Raw genomic sequence first — 20,845 nt, forward strand, 5'->3', positions numbered from 1 at the left:
CCTTTATGACATTTCTACGTGGATGTCCCGCCGACACCTCAAGCTTAACACATCAAAACAGAACTTCTTATCTTCCCGCCCAAACCCTGTCCTGCCACTCACTTTCCCATCTCTGTAGACAGCACCCTTTCATTCATTCTGTCATATTCATTTTGCACTTACTGTATGCAGAGCTCTGCACTAAGCATTTGGGAGAGTCCAGTATAACAATAAATGGACACATTCCCTGCCCACAGTGAGTTTACACCATTCTCCATGTCTCACAAGCCAATAACCTTGGATTCATCCTGATTTACCACTCTCATTCAACCAACGTATTAAATCTGTTACCAAATCCTGGCACTTGAGCCTTCACATTATTAAAATCCTCCCTTTTCTTGGTATTTGTTAAGCATTTACTATGTGCCAGGCACTGTACTAAATGCTAGAGTATAAATACAGCTAATAAGGTTGGACATAGTCCCTGTCCCACGTGGGGCTCACAGTCTTAATCCCCGTTTTACAGATGAGGTTACTGAGGCACAGAGGAGTGAAGTGATTTGCCCAAGGTCACACAGCTGACAAGTAGCAAAGCCAGGATAAGATTATTTTGTAACTACCCCATGCTTCCCCTCTCAGGATTGCCCCTGGAGAGTTTCCAATACTCTATCAGTTTCAGCTACGGGAGGGAGAGTCAAGCAGAGGCCTATCCATTCCATTCCTAGCTTGACCAGTGGCTAGGGAGTGGAAGGCCATCTGCTACAAGTCAAAACTCACCTGTGCTAGGCAGCAGCAGCATGGGAGAGAGTCAAGGGTAGAGACTCTAGTTTTTACTGTGCAGAAAAAGGCAGTGGTAAACCACTTCTGTATTTTTACAAAGAAAACCCTATGGACACACTACCAAAATGATCGCAGGTGGAGGTGGGGCGTTCCTGGGAGAACTGTGTCCATGGAGTCGCTACGTGTCGGAGTCGACTCGATGACATAAGGCAAGACAAGACCCCATGCTTAGGACAGTACTTGGCATTCGTACGGGCTTAATTACGTCACTATTATTATCATTATTATTACTATAGAGCAGGGGATTGCCTGGAGATAAGTGCAAAAGACAGACCTGCAGCATTCTGCAAATAGGAATTGCTTTTTTATGCAGAGAATTTGGGAACGTTGGAAAGAAGACTCATATACAAAAACAGCAACAGGAGTAATCAGGGGTATTTATCAAGTGCTTACTGTGGGCAGAGCACTGGATTAAGCTCTTAGGAGAGTACACTATCACAGATTTGATGGAAATGTTCCCTGCCCACAAGGATTTTACAGTGTAGTCTACAGTCTGGCGATTGCACCAGCATTACAAAGGACAAACTTTACGTGTCCATCACCCATGTCTTTTCGACCACGTACACGGACGCAAATATATTCTTGTTTCTGTAGCGTCATCTTCTAATATGAAGGTGAGCCTTGTCCCAGAATACAGACTGCTCACCAATGGAGCCAACGACTTCACAAAGCAGGACTTCTCAGTGGTATTTATTGAGCACTTACTGTCAGTAGAGCACTGTACTAAATGCTTGGGAGAGTACAGTACCACAGAGTTGGTAGACACGTTCCCTGCCCACAGTAGAAGCAGCGTAGCTCAGTGGAAAGAGCAGGGGCTTTGGAGTCAGAGGTCATGGGTTCGAATGCCGGCTCTGCCGCTTGTCAGCTGTGTGACTGTGGGCAAGTCACTTAACTTCTCTGTGCCTTAGTTCCCTCATCTGTAAAATGGGGATTAAGACTGTGACCCCCACGTGGGACACCCTGATTCCCCTGTGTCTACCCCAGTGCTTAGAACAGTGCTCTGCACATAGTAAGCGCCAACAACCCTAGAGTTAGAGGGGAAGGCAGAAATGAATAGAAATAGATTACAGATATATACCTAAGTGCTTTGGGGCTAAGGGTGGGATGAATACTAAGTGCCCCAAGGATGTGGATCCAAGTGCATAAACGATTCAGAAAGGAGAGGGAGTTGGGAAGGAGGGCTTCATCGGGGAAGGTCTCTACATAACAAGACCAGAGAAAAACACGATACCCAAGTAGGTGGTGAATTGAAATGAGACAATCACTCACAGGGAGGATTGAACTAAAATAAAGCACTGCTTTGAACAATTTCAAGTTGTACAGTTGGGAGTCAGCTACAGGACACAAAGCAGCCAGTGGGTAATCCCCTCGAGCAGCGACGTCAGGAAGAATGGGAGGTAAAGAGACACATTCAAGAAACGTGACTGTCACTGCATTTGGAAAACTTGGCGCTGTGACCAAGGTTAATCTTGAGTACAGTACTGTACCCCTAGTGAGTACTAGAGAAGCAGCTTGGCTCAGTAGAAAGAGCCCTGGCTTGGGAGTCGGAGGTCATGGGTTCTAATCCCGGCTCCGCCGCTTGTCAGCTGTGCGACTTTGGGCAAGTCACTTCACTTCTCTGTGCCTCAGTTCTCTCATCTGTAAAATGGGGATTAAAACTGTGAGCCACACATGGGACAACCTGATCACCTTGTATCCCCCCCCAGTGCTTCGAACAGTGCTTGGCACGTAGTAAGTGCTTAACAAATGCCATCATTATTATTATTAATAAATAACATTGATTAATAAACTGATTCATATGCACATAATAAAAAGAAGGTCAGTAATCCACACGCACACATAGGTCACGTATCAACTGTCATTTGGGTCATGTTTGATAGTTATTACCTATGAACTTAGCAGAATTTCCAAGAGCCATTTTATCGCCGCTCGGAAACTTCAGTTAGAAACCGTTTAGGATCTATTTATTTAAATAAGGGCCTCAGGACAGCTGCAAGTCACAGTCTCACAGCTCAGGATTGAAAAACTTGGAACCATTTAGTCACATAAATTTAATCAGATTGCGATGACTTAGAGTTGGCATCGGTATACGTCTGCAGAAGTTAAAACACCATTTTAAAACCCTGTCAAATGAAGCAGTAATGAGATTGTTATTCACTGTGAGCCATGCAGTGTAAGGTGTCAGACCTCCCTAACCTCTTGAAATATTTTGACTGACGTGACTGGGGATTTCAATCCCGTTTCAATTAGTTGTACCACGGGCACTCTGTGCAGAACATTGCGTTAAGTGCTGGGAAGAAATGCACAGATTAAAATGGTGTAGCCCATGGTCCTCAGAGGGTGCTCACAGTAGAATAAGGGAGGGGGAGAAGAGCGTGACAACAGACCCATAACAGTTTAAAAGACAATGATGGAGACAGGAGGGATAGGACATTGTGAATACACGAATGGGACTTTGGACTCTTCAGCGTTCAGAACCTTCATAAAGTGCTCTGCGCACAGTAACCTCTCCCCTCTAGACTGTAAGCTTGCTGTGGGCAGGAAATGTGTCTATTGTTATTTTGTACTCTCCCGAGTGCTTAGTACACTACTCCAAGCGTTCAGAAATTACGATTGAATGAATAAATGTCAAGCCCTTAGTACAGAGCTCTGCACACAGTAAGTGCTCAATAAATAGGATTGACTGACTTTTTGAAGCACACTGGATTTTACTCCCTGAAATTGAGGGATTTCCAGGTGCCCCTTTCTTGTATACTAGCCTCCCAATTTTCTTGGGAAATGTTGCCGGGACCTATAGTTAGTTGAATACACCCTTGGACATACTCATCACCCCCACTTGCAGAACATAGAGCCCCCTTATCTCTTCTTTCTTCTTTTCCACCCTTTCCTCTCCATCCAAACTTCTACTGTGTTGATCCAAGAACTTACGTCTCACATAGATTACTGGAATGCAGGCCTGAAGTCGGAAGGACCTGGGTTCTAAGCTCAGTTTTGCCACTTGTCTGCTGTGTGTTCTTGGGCATGTCACTTGACTTCTCTGTACCTCGTTACCTCATCTGTAAAAAGGGGATTAAGACAGTGAGCCCCTTGTGAGGCAGGGACTGTGTCCAACCTGATTATCTTGTACCTATCCCGTTGCTTAGAACAGTGCTTGACTCACAGTAAGCACTTAACAAATACCATTTTTTAAATTATAATTATCATTACATCGGCCTTCTCAGCCTTCTTCCTGCTCTCCCTGACTCTTGTATTTCCCCAATCCAGTCCTTACTTTGCTCTTCTGCCCAGATCATTATTTTCAAAATCCATTCAGTCCATGTTTCCACACTCCTCAAGAACCTTCAGTTTTGGCACATCCACCTCTGCAGCAAACAGAAACTCCTTACCATTGCCTTTAAAACACACTATCACTTTTCTAGCTCTTCTCTTTCTCCCTGATTTCCTACTACAACCCGGCCCACACACTTTACTCCTCTAATGCCAATGTACTCACTGTACCTTGGTCTCCTCTATCTCGCTGCCAACCCTTCAGCCACGTCCTTCCTCTGGCCTGGAAGGCCCTCCTCCTTCACATCTGACAAGATCTCTCTCCCTAACTTCAAAGCCTTATTCAAATCACATCTCTTCCAATTGACCTTTTCTGACAAAGATCTCATAACCCCTACTTCCTCTGGAATCTCCATACTTAGCTCTGCACCCTTTAAGCACTTGATAGTCACCCCACTCTCAGATTTTAATGTCTGTCTCACCCTCTAGACTGTTAATTTCTGACAGGCAGGGAGTGTGTCTACCAACTCTGTTGTTTTGTACTCTCCCAAGCACTTAATAAAGTGCTCTGCTCCCAGTAAGCGCTTAATAAACCCCATTGATTGATTCTCTCTCTCCCTACTCTCCAGCTAGCCAGAAGGATGAAGTCATGTGTAATGATCTTTTTTTTTCCCTTTTCAGATTTCAGACTCATTCTATATCAGAAACTTTACCTAGTGGAAATATCAGCTGGCCTAATCATATATGTCATATTTTCTATTAGACTTATTTGGGTTTGAAAAGCTCCTCGTGGGCAAGAGTCATGTCTATCAGTTCTTACTGTACTGTATGCCCTCAAACGCTTAGTATGATAATGATAATGATGGTATTTGTTAAGTGCTTACTATGTACCAACCACTATTCTAAGTGCTGAGGTAGATACAAGGTTATCAGGTTGTCCCACGTGGGGCTCACAGTCTTACTCCCCATTTTACAGATGAGATAACTGAGGCACAGAAAAGTGAAGTGACTTGCCCAAAGTCACACAGCTCATAAGTGGCGGAGCCGCATTTGAACCCACGACCTCTGACTCCCAAGCCCTTGTTCTTTCCACTAAGCCACGTTGCTTAGTAGCATAGTACTCTGCCCTCAGCAGGTGCTCAGTAGATAACAACGATTGATCATAACAACTAAGAGCAGAAAATGGGAAAAAAAAACCCTCAATGTAAAAAAAAATAGCATTATTTTCCACACTAGATGTGTGGAAAATAAATTTCTGGGTTTTCTTAAAGGGAAGAATGCCATATTATTGGAAGAGGTCTCTGCTATCTCTAGAGTGATGAACTAGTGATGAATTACTAATTCCTTTAGTACCACTGGATTTTGGGTTGTAAGATCTATAGAGCTGGGCACACACACTTTATTTCTCTAATTTTTCACTAGTTCTCTCTGGCTTCTTGCCTTATTTCCCAAACCTGGTTCAATATCTCAGTGGACTTTTCTTTTGGCAATTAAAATTAAAAAAAATATAAATCTTACCCCTCCAATGCTCAAGAAAGCAACTTTCCTTTTTCAGCAATATTATTAAAATGGAAAATGCATCTTGTGAGTTATCATTGCACTTACACACATTTATTAAGCAAATGACCTGGAAAAGAGTTTTCAATTCTCCAATGAATTTGCCATTGTTTCCTTGCAAATTGGTAAACCGCCCTTTACAAAGTGTAGTAAATCTCATTAAGCTTGAGGGTGTAGTCATTTTCAAACTAGAATAAAACTCTCCTTCTTTCACCCCAGCCCCTGAGCATAAATTCTAGGAAAATTGATCGTTTAGACAAGGAAAATCTGCCACTGATAGACCCTGACATAAAGTAATGTTACATGTCTAGAGCTAAAGTAAGATGGCAAGAATTATTAATGTCTGTCCTGGGGTAAGGTGACGCCACAGGTGATATAAATTATAAATAATGTTTATTCTCTACTAAGTATGCAGCATTCCTTTTAGGTTATGATCTTTGGCACCTCAGAAGTACTAGCATAACTATGAAGCAAGAAGCAGTTTTAGGGTTTGAATAAAACCATTTTGGGAATTAGCAAGCCCCCACCAGAAGACAGTCAGATAATTGTGGGTTTAGGGGCAGTGGGGTGGTTTCACCAAGGTGCAGTTCTCCCTGTTCTTGCTGCTCAGGTATGGGGGGAGAGGGGCTTCAAGCTTTTCAAATACTGAGAGGCAAAGAAGAATCTGTTTATTCAATCATTGAGTCATATTTATTGAGCGCTTACTGTGAGCAAAGCACTGTACTAAGCTCTGGGGAGAGTTCTGATCCCCGGGGCAATCTTACCTGCTGATTGTGCAGATGCCACGATTCTCCTCAGTCATGTCAGGAATAGCCTAGGGAGAAGTCCCAGATGCCCCCATAATCAATCAGTGGTATTGGGTTCGATCATGGGTTCAAATCCCAACTCTGCCACTTGTCAGCTGGGTGACTGTGGGCAAGTCACTTAACTTCTCGGTGCCTGAGTTACCGCATCTGTAAAATGGAGATTAATTGTGAGCCTCACATGGGACAACCTGTTTACCCTGTATCTACCCCAGCGCTTAGAACAGTGCTCTGCACATAGTAAGTGCTTAAATACCAACATTAGTATTATTATTATTTCTTGAGCACTTAGTTTATGCAAAGCACTGTACTAAGCTCTTGGGCCAGGACAAGAGAATTGGAAGACACGATCCCTGTCCTCTCTGAGCTCAAGCTTTCCTGTCCCCGAGTACTATAATAGTGGACTGGTTGGAATATCCAGTGGAATGCTGATGTGGTACATGGGCTAATCAGCACTTGAGTAAGCATTAATGGGCTTCCATCCCAGGGAAAAACACTGTTCCTCTAGCCCTCACAGAGGGATCTTCTCCAAGAGGCCTTCCCTGACTAAGCCCTCCTTTCCTCTTCTTCCACTCCCTTCTGTGTCACCCTGATTTGCTCCTTTTATTCATCCCTCCTCCTAGCCCCATATTTGTATTAATCTCTGTCTCCCCCTCTAGACTGTAAACTCGCTGTGGACAGGGAACGTGTCTGCTGATTCTTCTATTATACTCCCCCAAGTGCTTAGTACAGTGTTTGCCACGCAGTAAATGCTGGGCAATGGATTGGATTTCTCCTGCATGGAGATTTATCTTGTGCAATGCAGTTGGAGTGACTAGAAAATTTGGCCACCTGTGGGAAAGAGCAAAGGTCTGGGACTGAGGAGGCCTGCGTTTGAACCAGTCAGGGGGCATTTATTGAGAGCTTTCGGTGTGCAGGGTATTGTACTAAGTCCTTGGAAGGACAAAACAGTAGAATTGGTAGATACAATCCCTGCTTACAAGGAGCTGAAAGTCTAGAGGGAGAGACACATATTCAAATGAATTACAGATGTCTTTATTGTGTGACCTTGGTTGAGTCACTTAGCTTCTCTGTACTTCAGTTTCCTCATCTGTAAAATGGGGATAAGACACCTGTTCTCCTTCACGTGTAAACCATAAACCCCATGTGAGACAGAAACTGATCGGATTATTCTGGAGCTATCCCAGCATTTAGTGCAGTGCTTGGTGCACAGTAACTGTATAACAAATTAACAAATACCCCAAAATGTCACAAGGGTGGTATTGAGCCTTCAGGCATGCCCTATTTAACCCCCATACTCCCAGGCAGATCATCCTAACAGCCGCTTCAATATTTCTGTATTTATCTGTTTGGTAGTATTGATTTTTTCCCATTTTATATTTGTAACTATTTTCCCGCTCTATCAAATGTTTAATAGTTATCATTTCAAGTCCACTAGCTTCCCCAGGGGACTGTGGGTTCCTTGAGGTCAGGGAATACATCTTTTCGTTAATATTTGTGGTATTTAAGTGCCACTCTGTGCTAGGCACTGTACTAAATGCTGGGGTAGATACAAGCTAATTAGGTTGGACACAGTCCTACATGGGTCTCACAGTCTTAATCACATTAAGGGAACTGAGGCACAGAGAAGTTAAGTGACTTACTCAAGGTCACACAGCCGACAAGAGGTAGAGCCAGGATTAGAATCCAGGTCCTTCTGACTCCCAGGCTGGTGCTCCATCCTTTAGGCCACACTAAATGTTCCCCCACCATTTATTCACTCATTTAATTCATTCCATCGTATTTGTTGAGTGCTACTGTGTGCAGAGAACTGTACTAAGCATTTGGGAAGTACAATTCTGCAATAAAGAGAGACAATCCCTTCCCACAGTGGGCTTATACTCTAGAGGGACTTGGATAAGCTTGGTTGATACTAACACTGGAGATGCCCAGGGTGGGAGAAAGTAGTGAAGTCCAAAAGTGCCACCTTAAAACATGCTATTCATTCATTCAATCGTATTTGAGTGCTTACCTTGGGCAAAACAATGTACTAAACGCTCAGAAGAGTAGAATGTAACGGTAAACTGACATATTCCCTGCTATCCAAGGCCATGTCCAACTGCCCACATTTCAAGTTCTATCTGACAGACCACCAGTGTCTCAGAGTCTGATAATAATAATAATGTTGGTATTTGTTAAGCGATAACTATGTGCAGAGCACTGTTCTAAATGCTGGGGTAGATACAGGGTAATCATTCATTCAATAGTATTTATTGAGCGCTTACTATGTGCAGAGCACTGTACTAAGCGCTTGGAATGAACAAGTCGGCAACAGATAGAGACAGTCCCTGCCGTTTGAAGGGCTTACAGTCTAATCAGGTTGTCCCACATGAGGCTCACAGTTAATCCTCATTTTACAGATGAGGTAACTGAGGCACAGAGAAGTTAAGTGACTTGCCCATAATCACACAGCTGCCAAGTGGCAGAGTTGGGATTCGAACCCATGACCTCTAACTCCCAAGCCCGGGCTCTTTCCACTGAGCCACGCTGCTTCCACCTAGCCAGAACACTCCTCTTAATCAATCAATGGCATTTATTGAGCACTTACAGCATGCTGAAAACTATGCTAAGCAGTTGGTAGAAGTAGCATGGCTCAGTGGAAAGAGCGTGGGCTTAGGAGTCAGAGGTCATGGGTCCTAATCCTGGCTTTGCCACTTGGCAGCTGTTTGACCTTGGGCAAGTCACTTAACTTCTCTGTGCCTCAGGTACCTCATCTGTAAAATGTGGATGACGACTGTGAGCCCTATGTGGGACAACCTGATTACCTTGTTTCTACCCAAGTGCTTAGAACGGTGCTTGGCATATAGTAAGCGCTTAACAAATATCAACATTATTATTATCGTTATTATTATTATTAGGGTACAGTGCCATCGAGTTGGTAGACACTTTTCTTACCCACAGGGAGCTTATTCTAGCTTTCAGCCTTTTAAGGGACTAGTGTCCCTAAACCATTCCAAAAACTGTGCTTTGGTCTTAAATGGACTGTATTTAAATGAACTGTAATATTTAAATGGACTATAAATATTCAGTGTCTGTAGGTTGTCTGATTTTGTAAAGAAATCACAATGAATAAGCCGACATAGAGGTTCTCCACTATGCCTCTTACCTCTGGTGGGACACTGGGCAAGTCACTTAACTTCTCTATGCCTCAGTTCCCTCATCTGCAAAATGGGGATTCAATACCTGTTTTCCCTCCTACATAAACTGTGAGCCCCATGTGGGACCTAGTTATTTTAAATCTAACCCAGCGCTTAGGACAGTGCTTGGCATACAGTAAACACTTAAATATAGATTATCATCATCTATAGCTGATAGTGATTCCTTGGAGTGTTTTATGAACTGCAACAATCCCCAGCCTTTCAGATCTTTGAAGGATGGAAAACATTTCATTTCATTATCTTTGCAATCAGAATTTCAAACAGCCAAGCCTGGTGGGTTAAGAAATGACCATGCTTTGGATCCATAAGTTGTAAGTCCCAGGAGAGTAGAATGTACTGCAGAAATGGTCATTCTAAAACAATAAGACCAAGACAGCTCAACAGATTTTTAATAGAAGAGCGGTATTTGTCTCTTCTTTGTGGCAGTAATACAAACTCCCCATCACTTTCAACTATCATGTAGTGAAATCTAATTGTCTCAGTCAGAAATCTAAATTACTCTGAGGTTTAAGAGTGGAGTGTTTGCACTTTATTGAGGCCATAATCGTGATAGGAACCTTGCAGGAAATGACAGGCCTAATATAGTTCTTTAATTGTTTAAAGCCACAGTACATATGCCAGATGTATTATTCCATGTCATGTCGTATTGTTCCATTGTGGTTTGCTGGGTTTGCACATTTTTTGCGTTGGTATCGACCACTTTCTTATCAAACACCAGCTACTGATGGTTATTTCTACCTCACTACTCAGATTCTATTTGCTTGGTCTGGTTCTTCTGCTGGTTTTTCCATCTCGCTGTGCCTGTGGTATCTTAAGAAAATCATTCCCTCTGTTTGCTGATCTATAGTTAATCCTCTTCCAAAGCCTATGGTAGCAATGTGGTGCAGTGGAAAGAGCAGGGGCTTGGGAGTCAGAGATCATGGGTTCTAATCCTGGCTCCGCCACTTGTCCACAGGCAAGTGACAGATACAGGACTGGAACCCAGGTCCTTCTGACACCCAGGCCTGTGTTGTAACAATAATAATGTTGGTATTTGTTAATGGCTTACTATGTGCAGAGCACTGTTCTAAGCACTGGGGTAGATACAGGGTAATCAGGTTGTTCCACATGAGGCTCACAGTTAATCCCCATTTTACAGATGAGGTAACTGAGGCACAGAGAAGTTAAATGACTTGCCCACAGTCACACAGCTGACAAGTGACAGAGCTGGGATTCGAACACATGCTCAGGCTCTTTCCACTGAGCCATTAGGCCATGCTCCTTCCCCAGTCAATCAAGTGATCAATCAATCAATCATATTTATTGAGCACTTTCTGTGTGCAGATCGCTATTCTAAGCAATTACTGCATTTTTTGAGTGCAGACTCTGCAGACTGTCCAAATGTGCTTAGTACAGTGCCTGGAACATAGTAAGCACTTAATAAATACCTCCCAAAATACCACAATTATTATTTGTAGTAGTAGTCATAGTAGTAATAATAATAGCATTGGTTAAGCACTTACTACGTGCCAAGCACTGTTCTAAGCGCTAGGGGAGGTACAAGGTAATCGAGTTGTTCCATGTGGGGCTCACAGTCTTCATCTCCATTTTACAGATGAGGTAACAAAGGCACAGAGAAGTTAAGTGGCTTGTCACTGACTCCCATGCCCATGCTCTTGCCACTAAGCCAATGCTGTGTTTTTGGGAAAGGAGATAAATGAGCACGTTTAAAAGCAGTGGAGAAAAGCCATCTGTGGAAGATGGCAGTCAGGAAGAAAGGGGGCAAGTATTACTTTAAGTAGTGAAGGAATTGTGTTAACGGACCAGGTGAAGGGTGTAGATTTTGAGAAGTGGTTGGAGTTGGGAAAGATGGAAGACTCAAAGGGGGGAAGGAGGAGGGAAGGATTATATGAGCAGGGAGATTTGGGGGCGATCACACCTAATGATTTCAATTTTGTCAATAAAGTTCATGGCCAGTCGATACTGGTGGGGTTTGGGGGAAGAAAGAGTTTGAAGAGGAACCTAAATATCTGAAACAGCTGGCATGGACAATGGGTAATGGGAGTCAATAAAGTTGGAGAAATAATGTTCCCAGGTGGAGGGGAGGGCAGAAATAGAGTAGGTGAGAATGAAGTTGAGATGGATGAGGTCAACGTGATATTTGGATTTCTCCCAGCAGAAATCCGCAGGTTCATCCGCAAGAGCGGAGGAAGCGGACTGAGTAGGTGATCCAGGCCTATCGATCAGTGGTACAAAATGGGAGGAGGGTTTGGGAAGGGAATCACCTGAGTTCAGTGGAAGGTATCACTTTGTGCATTAAGAGAAAGTACCCTGGATACTGAGACTTTTGAAACTGAGGCACAGAGAAGATAAGTTACTTGCAAAATTTGCTCATACCCACCCCAGAGGATAGTACAGTGCCTGGCATATAGTAAGCTCTTAACAACTGCCATAATTATTATTATTATTGTTACTTGCCCAAAGCAGGGAAATGGCAGAACTAGGATTAGAATACAGGTCCTCTGATGCTCAGGCCCGTGCTCTTTCCATTACGCCACCTCTACAATCTTCTTCCTGACTTTGGAGTGCCTTTGATTTTAACTCTTTCATTTGGTTTTGGCTTTGGTTATTCTAACATCCTGCTGGTGTGGAAAGAAAGCTGGTTAGGTGACATTCAAAACTAGCATGACCCAGACATTCCCAGGAACTATAAGTCACTTCAGTTTAATTGTACAATCATTTCAATTTAGAGCCAGCTTTTTGGATCCAACTTGGCATAGGAAAAACAGTTACTCTCCACTTGGTTTACTGTCACTATTACTTAAAGTCAATCATGTCTTGTTAGCTCTAAACTAGAAAGGGAACGCGAAGGTTTCAAGAAAAGAATGGGTGTTTTTTTAGGAAAAAAATACTCAAAAGAAACTTAAGGAAGTCGGAGAACTAATGGGAAATAGCCCTTCTGCCAGAGTCAGCTGAACAATCTACCATCAGATCCAGGATTTTTTCCTCCAACAGTCAAAATGTTCACCCACCTAAACTGAATCCATCATCATTTTTAGAAGTTTTCTCCAAATGAAACCTCACCCAAAGATCAATCTCCGATCTTCAGATTTGTTCTTTAGGGCCAAGTCTCTGAACCCCTAGCATAAGAAGCAGAGAGAAGCAGTGTGGCTTAGTGGAAAGAGCGTGGGCTTGGGAGTCAGAGGTCGTGAGTCCAAATTCCGTCTCTGCCACTTGTCAGATGTGTGACATTGGGCAAGTCATTTAACTTGTCTGTGCCTCAGTTACCTCATCTGTAAAATGGGGACTAAGACTGTGAGCCCTTCGTGGGACACCCAAATAACCTTACACCTACCCCAGCACTTAGAACAGTGCTTGGTATATAGTTAGTGCTTAACAAATACTATCACTATTATTATTATTACAAACGTTCCTTCCCTGGTCTTCTATTGTTTGAGTAATACTGAGAGTCCTTATACCGTCTGTGGTTTTGTTTCCCAGACTGTATCTTACACATTCTTTTGCTGTCTCAGTAGCGGCATCTTTTACTTAGCACAGCTTCCTCTCTGTGCCCTAGAGTCTTCTCTCCTTCAAACCACTCTCCCACTTACAGCTGCCATCGCCACTCACCGCACGACAACTTGAGTCGCCTCGACTCCATCCCTGGGCCAGGTGACTTTTTATGATGGTCAGAAAGCAACAGCTGTTTGGTCCACTTTTCTTACAGTGTTAAAATTCCACGTTTAGTCTCCTGTCTGTTTATGTCAGATTGGCCAGGGTGGCCAAGATTGCATCACGAGACAAGATAAGTAAACTTGTATTCTGTAATCATGGCATGGAGCATCGAGGACAGTATTTGCCACCTATTACGTATAATTCCTGGTGCTAATTCAATATTGTGATAAAATCTATGCTACAATGGCTGGAGACTGACAATCTTGTGCAAAATCTTGGTTCAGTGCCTCGAAGATCGCAGTAGCACATCAGAAACATTGCTGTTTCAATGCAGGTGACCTTATAGGTCTCTACAAGAAGACTGGAAACTGGCTATTTTCATTCTTTTGGTTCTTGTTTTTTCTTTGTTTCCTAGCATATCCTTCTAGATGCATGGCTTTTGATACTTAACGCAGAATTTCCACCATGGATGCCCAATTTATTTGTATATTAATTCCCACTTTTTCGGATCTTTTTTATCTTACTTCAAAGCAAAGGAGGAGCAATTATGTGGGTCATCTAAGAATTAAGTCTAGTAATAAGGCGATGAGATTGGAAAGAGGGGAGAAGAAAGTAGGAAGGGAACTCACTTCTTATGCATTATCCCAAGGGCTGCGTAAAATAGGCACTAAATGACTTAAACCCCCACACTCTGCTAGATTGTTGTATTCTCACCCTCCTCCTCCTCTTCTCGTATAAAGAAAGCTCTCCTCCCTGCTGGGTCACATGCTCATCTTCCTCCTCCTCCACGATGTGCTGTTATTACTGCTTTCAGTTCTGTGGTTCAAAACATAATCTGTCATTTCTCCCTCAAGAGTCTGGCTGGGACAATCGTGTGGTAGAGGCAGTTGTCTGAGAAAATAATGTACTTCCGCTCTGTGGCTGTCGAGGCAAACATTACTAAAGAAAGTAATAATAATAATAATAATGTTGGTATTTATTAAGCGCTTACTATGTGCAGAGCACTGTTCTAAGCACTGGGGTAGACACAGGGGAATCAGGTTGTCCCACGTGGGGCTCCCAGTCTTCATCTCCATTTTACAGATGAGGGAACTGAGGCACAGAGAAGTGAAGTGACTCGCCCACAGTCACACAGCTGACAAGTGGCAGAGCCGGGATTTGAACTGAGCCACACTGCAACACCAACCCAGGAAATAGAATAAACAATTGCCTAGTTTAGGAATCCACCTGTCCACCAGAAAGGGCCTGGACCAAAATGGACTATTGAGATGCCTTCCAGTTTTGTGATTTCTGTTTCATATATTCAGGTGGATAGAACCTGAAACGTCGGTTTCAGAATTACAGCAAGGTCTAGTGGACAGAGGACAGGACTTGGAGTAAGAAGGACTTGGGTTCTTATCCCGGCTCAGCAATTTGTCCGCTGTGTTATCTTGGATAAGTCACTTCACTTCCTCTGTGCCTCAGTCACCTCATCTGTAAAATAGAGATTAAGACTGTGAGCCCCACATGGGACAGGGACTCTGTCCAACCTGATTAGCCTGTATCTACCTCAGCGCCTAATAGAGTGCCTGGCACATAGTAAGTGCTTAACAAATGCCATAAAAAAGGCTACTGAAAAATTGTTAATGCAATGGAGGACTTGGACTCCATCCATACAACAGTAGTTAGAGAAGCAGCATGGCATAGCGGATAGAGCATGGGCCTTGGGAGTCAGAGATCATGGGTTCTAATCCTAGCTCCACCACTCATCTGCTGTGTGACCTTGGGCAAGTCGCTTCACTTCTCTCTGCCTCAGTTCCCTCATTTGTAAAATGGGGATTGAGACGGTGAGCCCCACTGGGGACAGGGACTGTGTCCAACTCGATTTGCTTATATCCACCCCAGCGCTTAGTACAGAGCCTGGCACATAGTAAGTGCTTAACAAACACCACAGTCCCCAGAGCGTGGACCTGAACTGGCAGTCCCCATCCAGATCCAAGCATGTCGGTTTGAAGATTGCCCTTGGTCCAGCAAGGTCCCCACTCTTCCCATTAAGAGGTCCATCCCTTGGAGAAGCGGGGTGCTAGGTCAGTAACAATTTGTTTTCCAACATCCCTCTCAGTAATTTAGATGGAGAGTTTCAGGAGATTTGTCAGCCGACAAAATTTTTCTCTTTTCTCTTCCAAATTGAAAATAATGGTATTTGTTAAGCACTTACTATGTGCCAGCCACTGTGCTAAGCGCTGGGGTAGATAGAAGATAATCAGGTTGGACCCGGTAACTCATAGGGTTCACAGTCATAATCCCCATTTTACAGATGAGGTAACTGAGGCACAGAGAAGTTAAGTGACTTGTCCAAGGTCACACAGACAAATGGCGGGGTCGGAATTAGAGCCCAGTTCCTATGACTCTTTCCACACTTAAGCCACTCTGCTTCCGAATAACAATATGATAATAAAAATTGTATTTTTAAGCCCTTACCATGTACCAAGCAACATTATTAAGCACTGCGTGGGTACAGTATATACAGATCAGAGACCACCTCTGTGTCTTCTCCCCAATTTCCTGAGAAGTTTATACAGCTTGGGATTAGAACCCAGGTCCTCTGACTCCCAGGCCCATGCTCTTTCCACTAGGCCACACTACTTCCACAGCATTTTACAGAATTGAACGCCTTGCTTTTCTATTTGGGTAGTGAAGGACACCAGTATTGCCATCAGCTCTACCCTGAGGAGAGGGCAAGCTTTCATGGCTTCTCTGGTCACTGAGTTTCCCCTGTGCTCTGAAGCGATGTCCCAATACGACACCCTGAGGCGGTGTTTCTGCCATCAAGACCCTGCATCTTATTTCACTCCTTAATTTATTTCTTAAAACTGACCTTTTCCCTCATTTCATCTGAGGTAAAATCTGATTAGAAATGGCTAAGGAGGTGATGTGCAATCAATACTTTTGTTCACAGGTAATAGTTCTTGGGTGAAAAGTGTTTCTATTACGTTGTTTAGAAAAATTTAGTAGTCTGAAAGCCCCCAAAATGACATTATAAATGAATTAACTTGGTTAGAGGTCATAAAACCTATTGACTACTTGAAGAGTTATTACATCTTATAATTTAGCCGAAGACATTTCATATCCTTTTCCCTGCCCTTAGCCCGGTTGTGTTGAAAAAAGGCAAGGTTTTTTTCATTAACTTAAAATATTATTGAGACATCTCTGAAAAGCCAAAAGCTCAGTGACTTTTAAAACTTAAGTATTTACTCTTTTTTAGACGTTCCTCTCTGTCTTGATATATGATCTCATCATATTTGAGGTTGAAGTTCATAGTCGCACATAAAATGCTTCGGTCCCCTATCCCATTAAGAAATATATTTATTTGAAGATTTGGTAAGAGTTAATTCTCCCCTTTTCATCCCCCTAAATTTTAGAGTGTAACTAACTTAATCCGCCAGTTTGTTAGATGTGACTGAATTATAAATTTAGGGAATTTAAATGTCAGTTTTGTAACAGGCATTTGTAACTTTGTTTCTCCTGGGACCCCATGCTATTTAAAGAATTTGCCCATTGAAGATTTTAACTAGTTTTCCTATCTTTCATCTTGTTGGATGGTCACAACTGCTTTCACTTTGTTTAGTAGTGATGAACCCTGAATATACAGTTTTTTAATTCACTTTTTTGTTTGTTTTCTTTTGCAGGGCCAACCCGGTCCTCAGGTAAGTGAGGAATCCATCTTCGGAAAATCCACTTAATTGAAATATCCGACAATTCTTTAAATCTGATCACAAAAAGCTCTAAACCTGTAATCATTATATAAGTCAGTAGACCAAAAATATTTCCCAAGAGTAAAGCATGGGGCCTCCATAGGGTTTGTTTGAGTTCCATCAGCTGTTTGACCAGGTGGTGAGCTTAACAATGTACTATCAAATAAAGTCCACCTCTTAACTGTGGCTTGAAAGAATGCCAATAACTTTAAAGTAATATAGAATAACTTCGAAAATGCGGCACATCAGCTGGTCTGCATTGACTGCTTTTTAATCCAGTGCTAATAAGGTTAATGTAAATCCATGAAGATTTTGTTATTTATAATATAGTTTTGTGAGCCACTTCAGTTACATAGCAGTCCTCAATTTAATGCAGACCAACTGCCTCTGTAATTAAAGAAATATGAATTTAATCAAAAAGGAAATCTTTTGAACCCTCAGTCCCAAAAAAGAAAATGAAAAATTGTTGGATATGGTAAGAATATGTGTAAATGATTTTAGGAAAATACTTCAATGTCAGAAGACCAAGAGGAAATGAGATGATCAAAATTTAAGCATAGTTCAAGTTGAAGAAAAACTTAGACATTGTACTCCATTGTATCAATCCGGCAGTGGTATTTGAGTGCTTACTGTGTGCAGAACACTCTACTAAGCGCTTGGGAAAGTTATGATACAAAAGAGTTGGAAGACACAATTCCTTCTAACAAGGAGCTCACAGTGGAATTGGGAGACAGACACTAAAATAGATTAGGAGTAGGCTCAAGATTAGGGGTAGGGGACATGACAGCATAAAAATATGTATCGTATTCCACTGTACTTCACAGTACTCCATCTTTAACAAGGGAAATGAGTAGAAACTAATTTGGGGAAAATAATTTATTCTGGGACTCCACTGAGTGCTTACCATGTGCAGAACACTAAACTAATAACTTGGGAAAATAAAGCATGATATAGAGTTTGATGGAAGTGATCCCTATCCACAAGAATCTTACATTCCAGGTGGGAAGACTATAGTTGTGTTAAATGCAAGTAGATTGGGCTGGAAGATCCTGATATGCTACAATTCCCAACAGATGCTGATTTAACTTTTTGAACCAGTATTGATCACCCAACTAGCCCCATTTTAGCTCTTGTTCATTGATCTTTTCACTGAGATCCTTTAAAAGAGACTCTATCTGATTGCTGCTGCCTGCAAATTACTGGTGGACTATTAGGAGGAAACTGGGATACACTTTATTTGAGAGTAAATAAATAAATGGATTTCCACATCAATCCACATCTAGAGCAGGATTTACTCTTGAGCTTTCTTTCCCAAGGCCAGATCTGTGAAGGGATCAGATGTGAGTTATGTAGTGCTTCCTTTCAGGAATTTATCTTTGTTCATAAAAGTGCATTATGTATGGTGGTGTCCTTTGGTCTAAGTGGATTTCTAAGGAATTCAGATAATTGAAATAAATGTTACCTGCGCTTCTGAAGTGACTTGAAGGAATGCAGCTAGGGTTTAGATTGGGGAAAGAGAAGAGAGGATAGAGAATAATAATAATAACAAATAAGTATTTGTTAAATGCTTACTATGTGCTAAGCACTGTTCTAAGTGCTGGGGTAGATACAAAGTCATCAGATTGTTCCACTTGGGGCTCACAGTCTTCATCCCCATTTTAAAGATGAGGTAACTGAGTCAGAGAGAAGTTAAGTGACTTGCCCAAGGTCACACAGCTGACAGGTGGCAGAGCCAGGATTAGAACCCACGACCTCTGACTCCCAAGCCTGGACTCTTTCCACTGAGCCAGGCTGCTTTTATCTGGTTCCCATTCCATCCACAGTTTGACCTCAGGGTTTTGAGAAGCGTCTCTTAAAGCTCTTCACCATTTCACCATTTTCACGGCTCTACAAAACACTGTCATTACAACGTTCAGATCACCTTGTACTTCATGTCAGGACTGTACCTTAGCTAGAGAACTGCTGGAACAACTAGGTGAAGCTGTTATAGCTGTCCCTCATTTCCAAAGATATTGCTACCGGGATCCTAACCAAGTTTGTAAACCTCGCGGAAAAGACACCTGTGGCACCTAAACTCCTTTTCCGCATTGTTTGCATGTAAAGATAAATCCTTTCCACGGTAATGGCAGGAAGTAGTGTGCTCCAACTCCCTGATGCAAAACTCTTTGGACTGAGGACTTCATTTTCTATTGGTCTGACTGTGATTTTTGTTGCAACTTAAACTGCATTACAACTGATTAGCAAGTTTAGGATGATTTATTTTTTGTCATGAGCCTTAAAGGTCACTCATTATAGATGGAGGTTGTACTCCCTAAACTCCTTCGACAATTACTTCTTTTGTATCTACCATTTACACTTTTGCCAACCACAAGTCCTGTATGATCATTAAACTCCAAAGGGAAATCTGTATTGATTTTCTGCCCCGCTGAAGAAATTTTCATTTCCTGAATTCATTCCCTGAGCAGGCAAAATGGCCTCATGGAAAGAGCACAAGATTGGGTTTAAATTCCAACTCTGCCACTTGCTTGCTGGGTGCTGCTGCTTGCTAGCTACTTATTAAACGGTCCCTCAGTTTCCTCGGATGAAAAATGGGAATCAAATGCTGTTCTTCCTCCCTCTTAAAGTGTGAACCCTATAGAGACTGTGTACCATCTGTTGATCTTGTATTTTGTCAGCTGTGTGACTTTGGGCAAGTCACTTAACTTCTCTGTGCCTCAGTTGCCTCATCTATAAAACATAGATTAAGCCTGTGAGCCCCACGTGGGATAACCTGATTACCTTGTATCTACACCAGCACGTAGAACAGTGCTTGGCACATAGTAAGCACTTAACACATACCATCATCATCATTATTATTATTACCCCAGCATTTAGCACAGATCTTGGAATACTATTAAATGCTCAATTACAATTGTTCTGTTTTAATGTGGGTATTGGAGGTTTTCATTAGCCAGCAACTCACAAATACTTGGAGGAAACTTTGGAGAGATCATATAGATTCTATCCATTTGTCTCATCTTTCTCATCACTGTATCTGTTTTGTTAATGATAGATTTTTCCATCACCTGTGCCACTCATGAGGAATTTCTGTTGCCAAGTGTTAAGGGATTTTGTTAAAATATATGGTTTTATGACTCCAAAAAGCAAGTTTCTTCTACCCATGAAGTGAATATTCAGAAATCTTTCTGTGCAATGGGAGTATTTAAGTCAGTTTATCATAGCTAAATTTCAGGGTTTGGTATATTTTCTTATTAGGGGTCTCTGTAGAGAAACTATTAATTGAATGCGTTCTTAAAACACTTAATCTCTTGAATAAAAATGCATCCACTAAGCACATGCAGCAGACATCTTCACTGCTCTTTAAACTGATAGAAGAAACGTTCAGTTGTAAATGTGAACTAGCTGATGTGGTGTTTCTCTTTGTGATTATATTTTATTTAAATTTGACTTTGTTTTTCAGTTGGCTCAGTAAACGTGATCTCAGTAATATAAATATTAAAATACCCCAGGATAGTGCATTTCCTGGCAGTGTTGATCATAGGAAAAAGCAGGTTTATTTTTGTTCTTTAGCAATAGGTTTAATCTTTAAAAATATTTATTAGCTTTCCATTCATTCAAAGTGGTGGGGACATGACAAACTCAAAATTTAGGTTGTTAACATATTGAGTTTTGTTTGCCTAGTATTGATCTAGTAGTAGTAATAGCATTTATTGAGCACTCACTTTGTGTTGGGCACTGTACTAGGTTCTTGGGAAATACAGAATAAAAAAATAGTTTGTTACCTTCCCCAAAAGATCTTACACTTTTTGCAGGA

The 20,845-nt window shown here is 42.0% G+C and overlaps 1 protein-coding gene and 1 non-coding gene across 2 annotated transcripts in view; both read left to right on the plus strand.

The window, feature by feature from the left end:
* The window catches only part of COL25A1 (collagen type XXV alpha 1 chain), a 550,081-nt gene that overhangs the window by 326,081 nt on the left and 203,155 nt on the right, over nucleotides 1-20,845 (plus strand). Inside the window, 1 exon segment of the mRNA XM_039913724.1 lies at nucleotides 16,966-16,983. Within this exon segment, the coding sequence (XP_039769658.1) occupies nucleotides 16,966-16,983 (18 nt within the window).
* LOC114815844 lies at nucleotides 609-746 on the plus strand. The gene has a single exon (XR_003763645.1). It is a non-coding gene; the product is annotated as a small nucleolar RNA SNORA7 (small nucleolar RNA).

The sequence above is a fragment of the Ornithorhynchus anatinus genome, chromosome 12, assembly GCF_004115215.2.
Source record: "Ornithorhynchus anatinus isolate Pmale09 chromosome 12, mOrnAna1.pri.v4, whole genome shotgun sequence".
Taxonomy (NCBI): Eukaryota; Metazoa; Chordata; class Mammalia; order Monotremata; family Ornithorhynchidae; genus Ornithorhynchus; species Ornithorhynchus anatinus.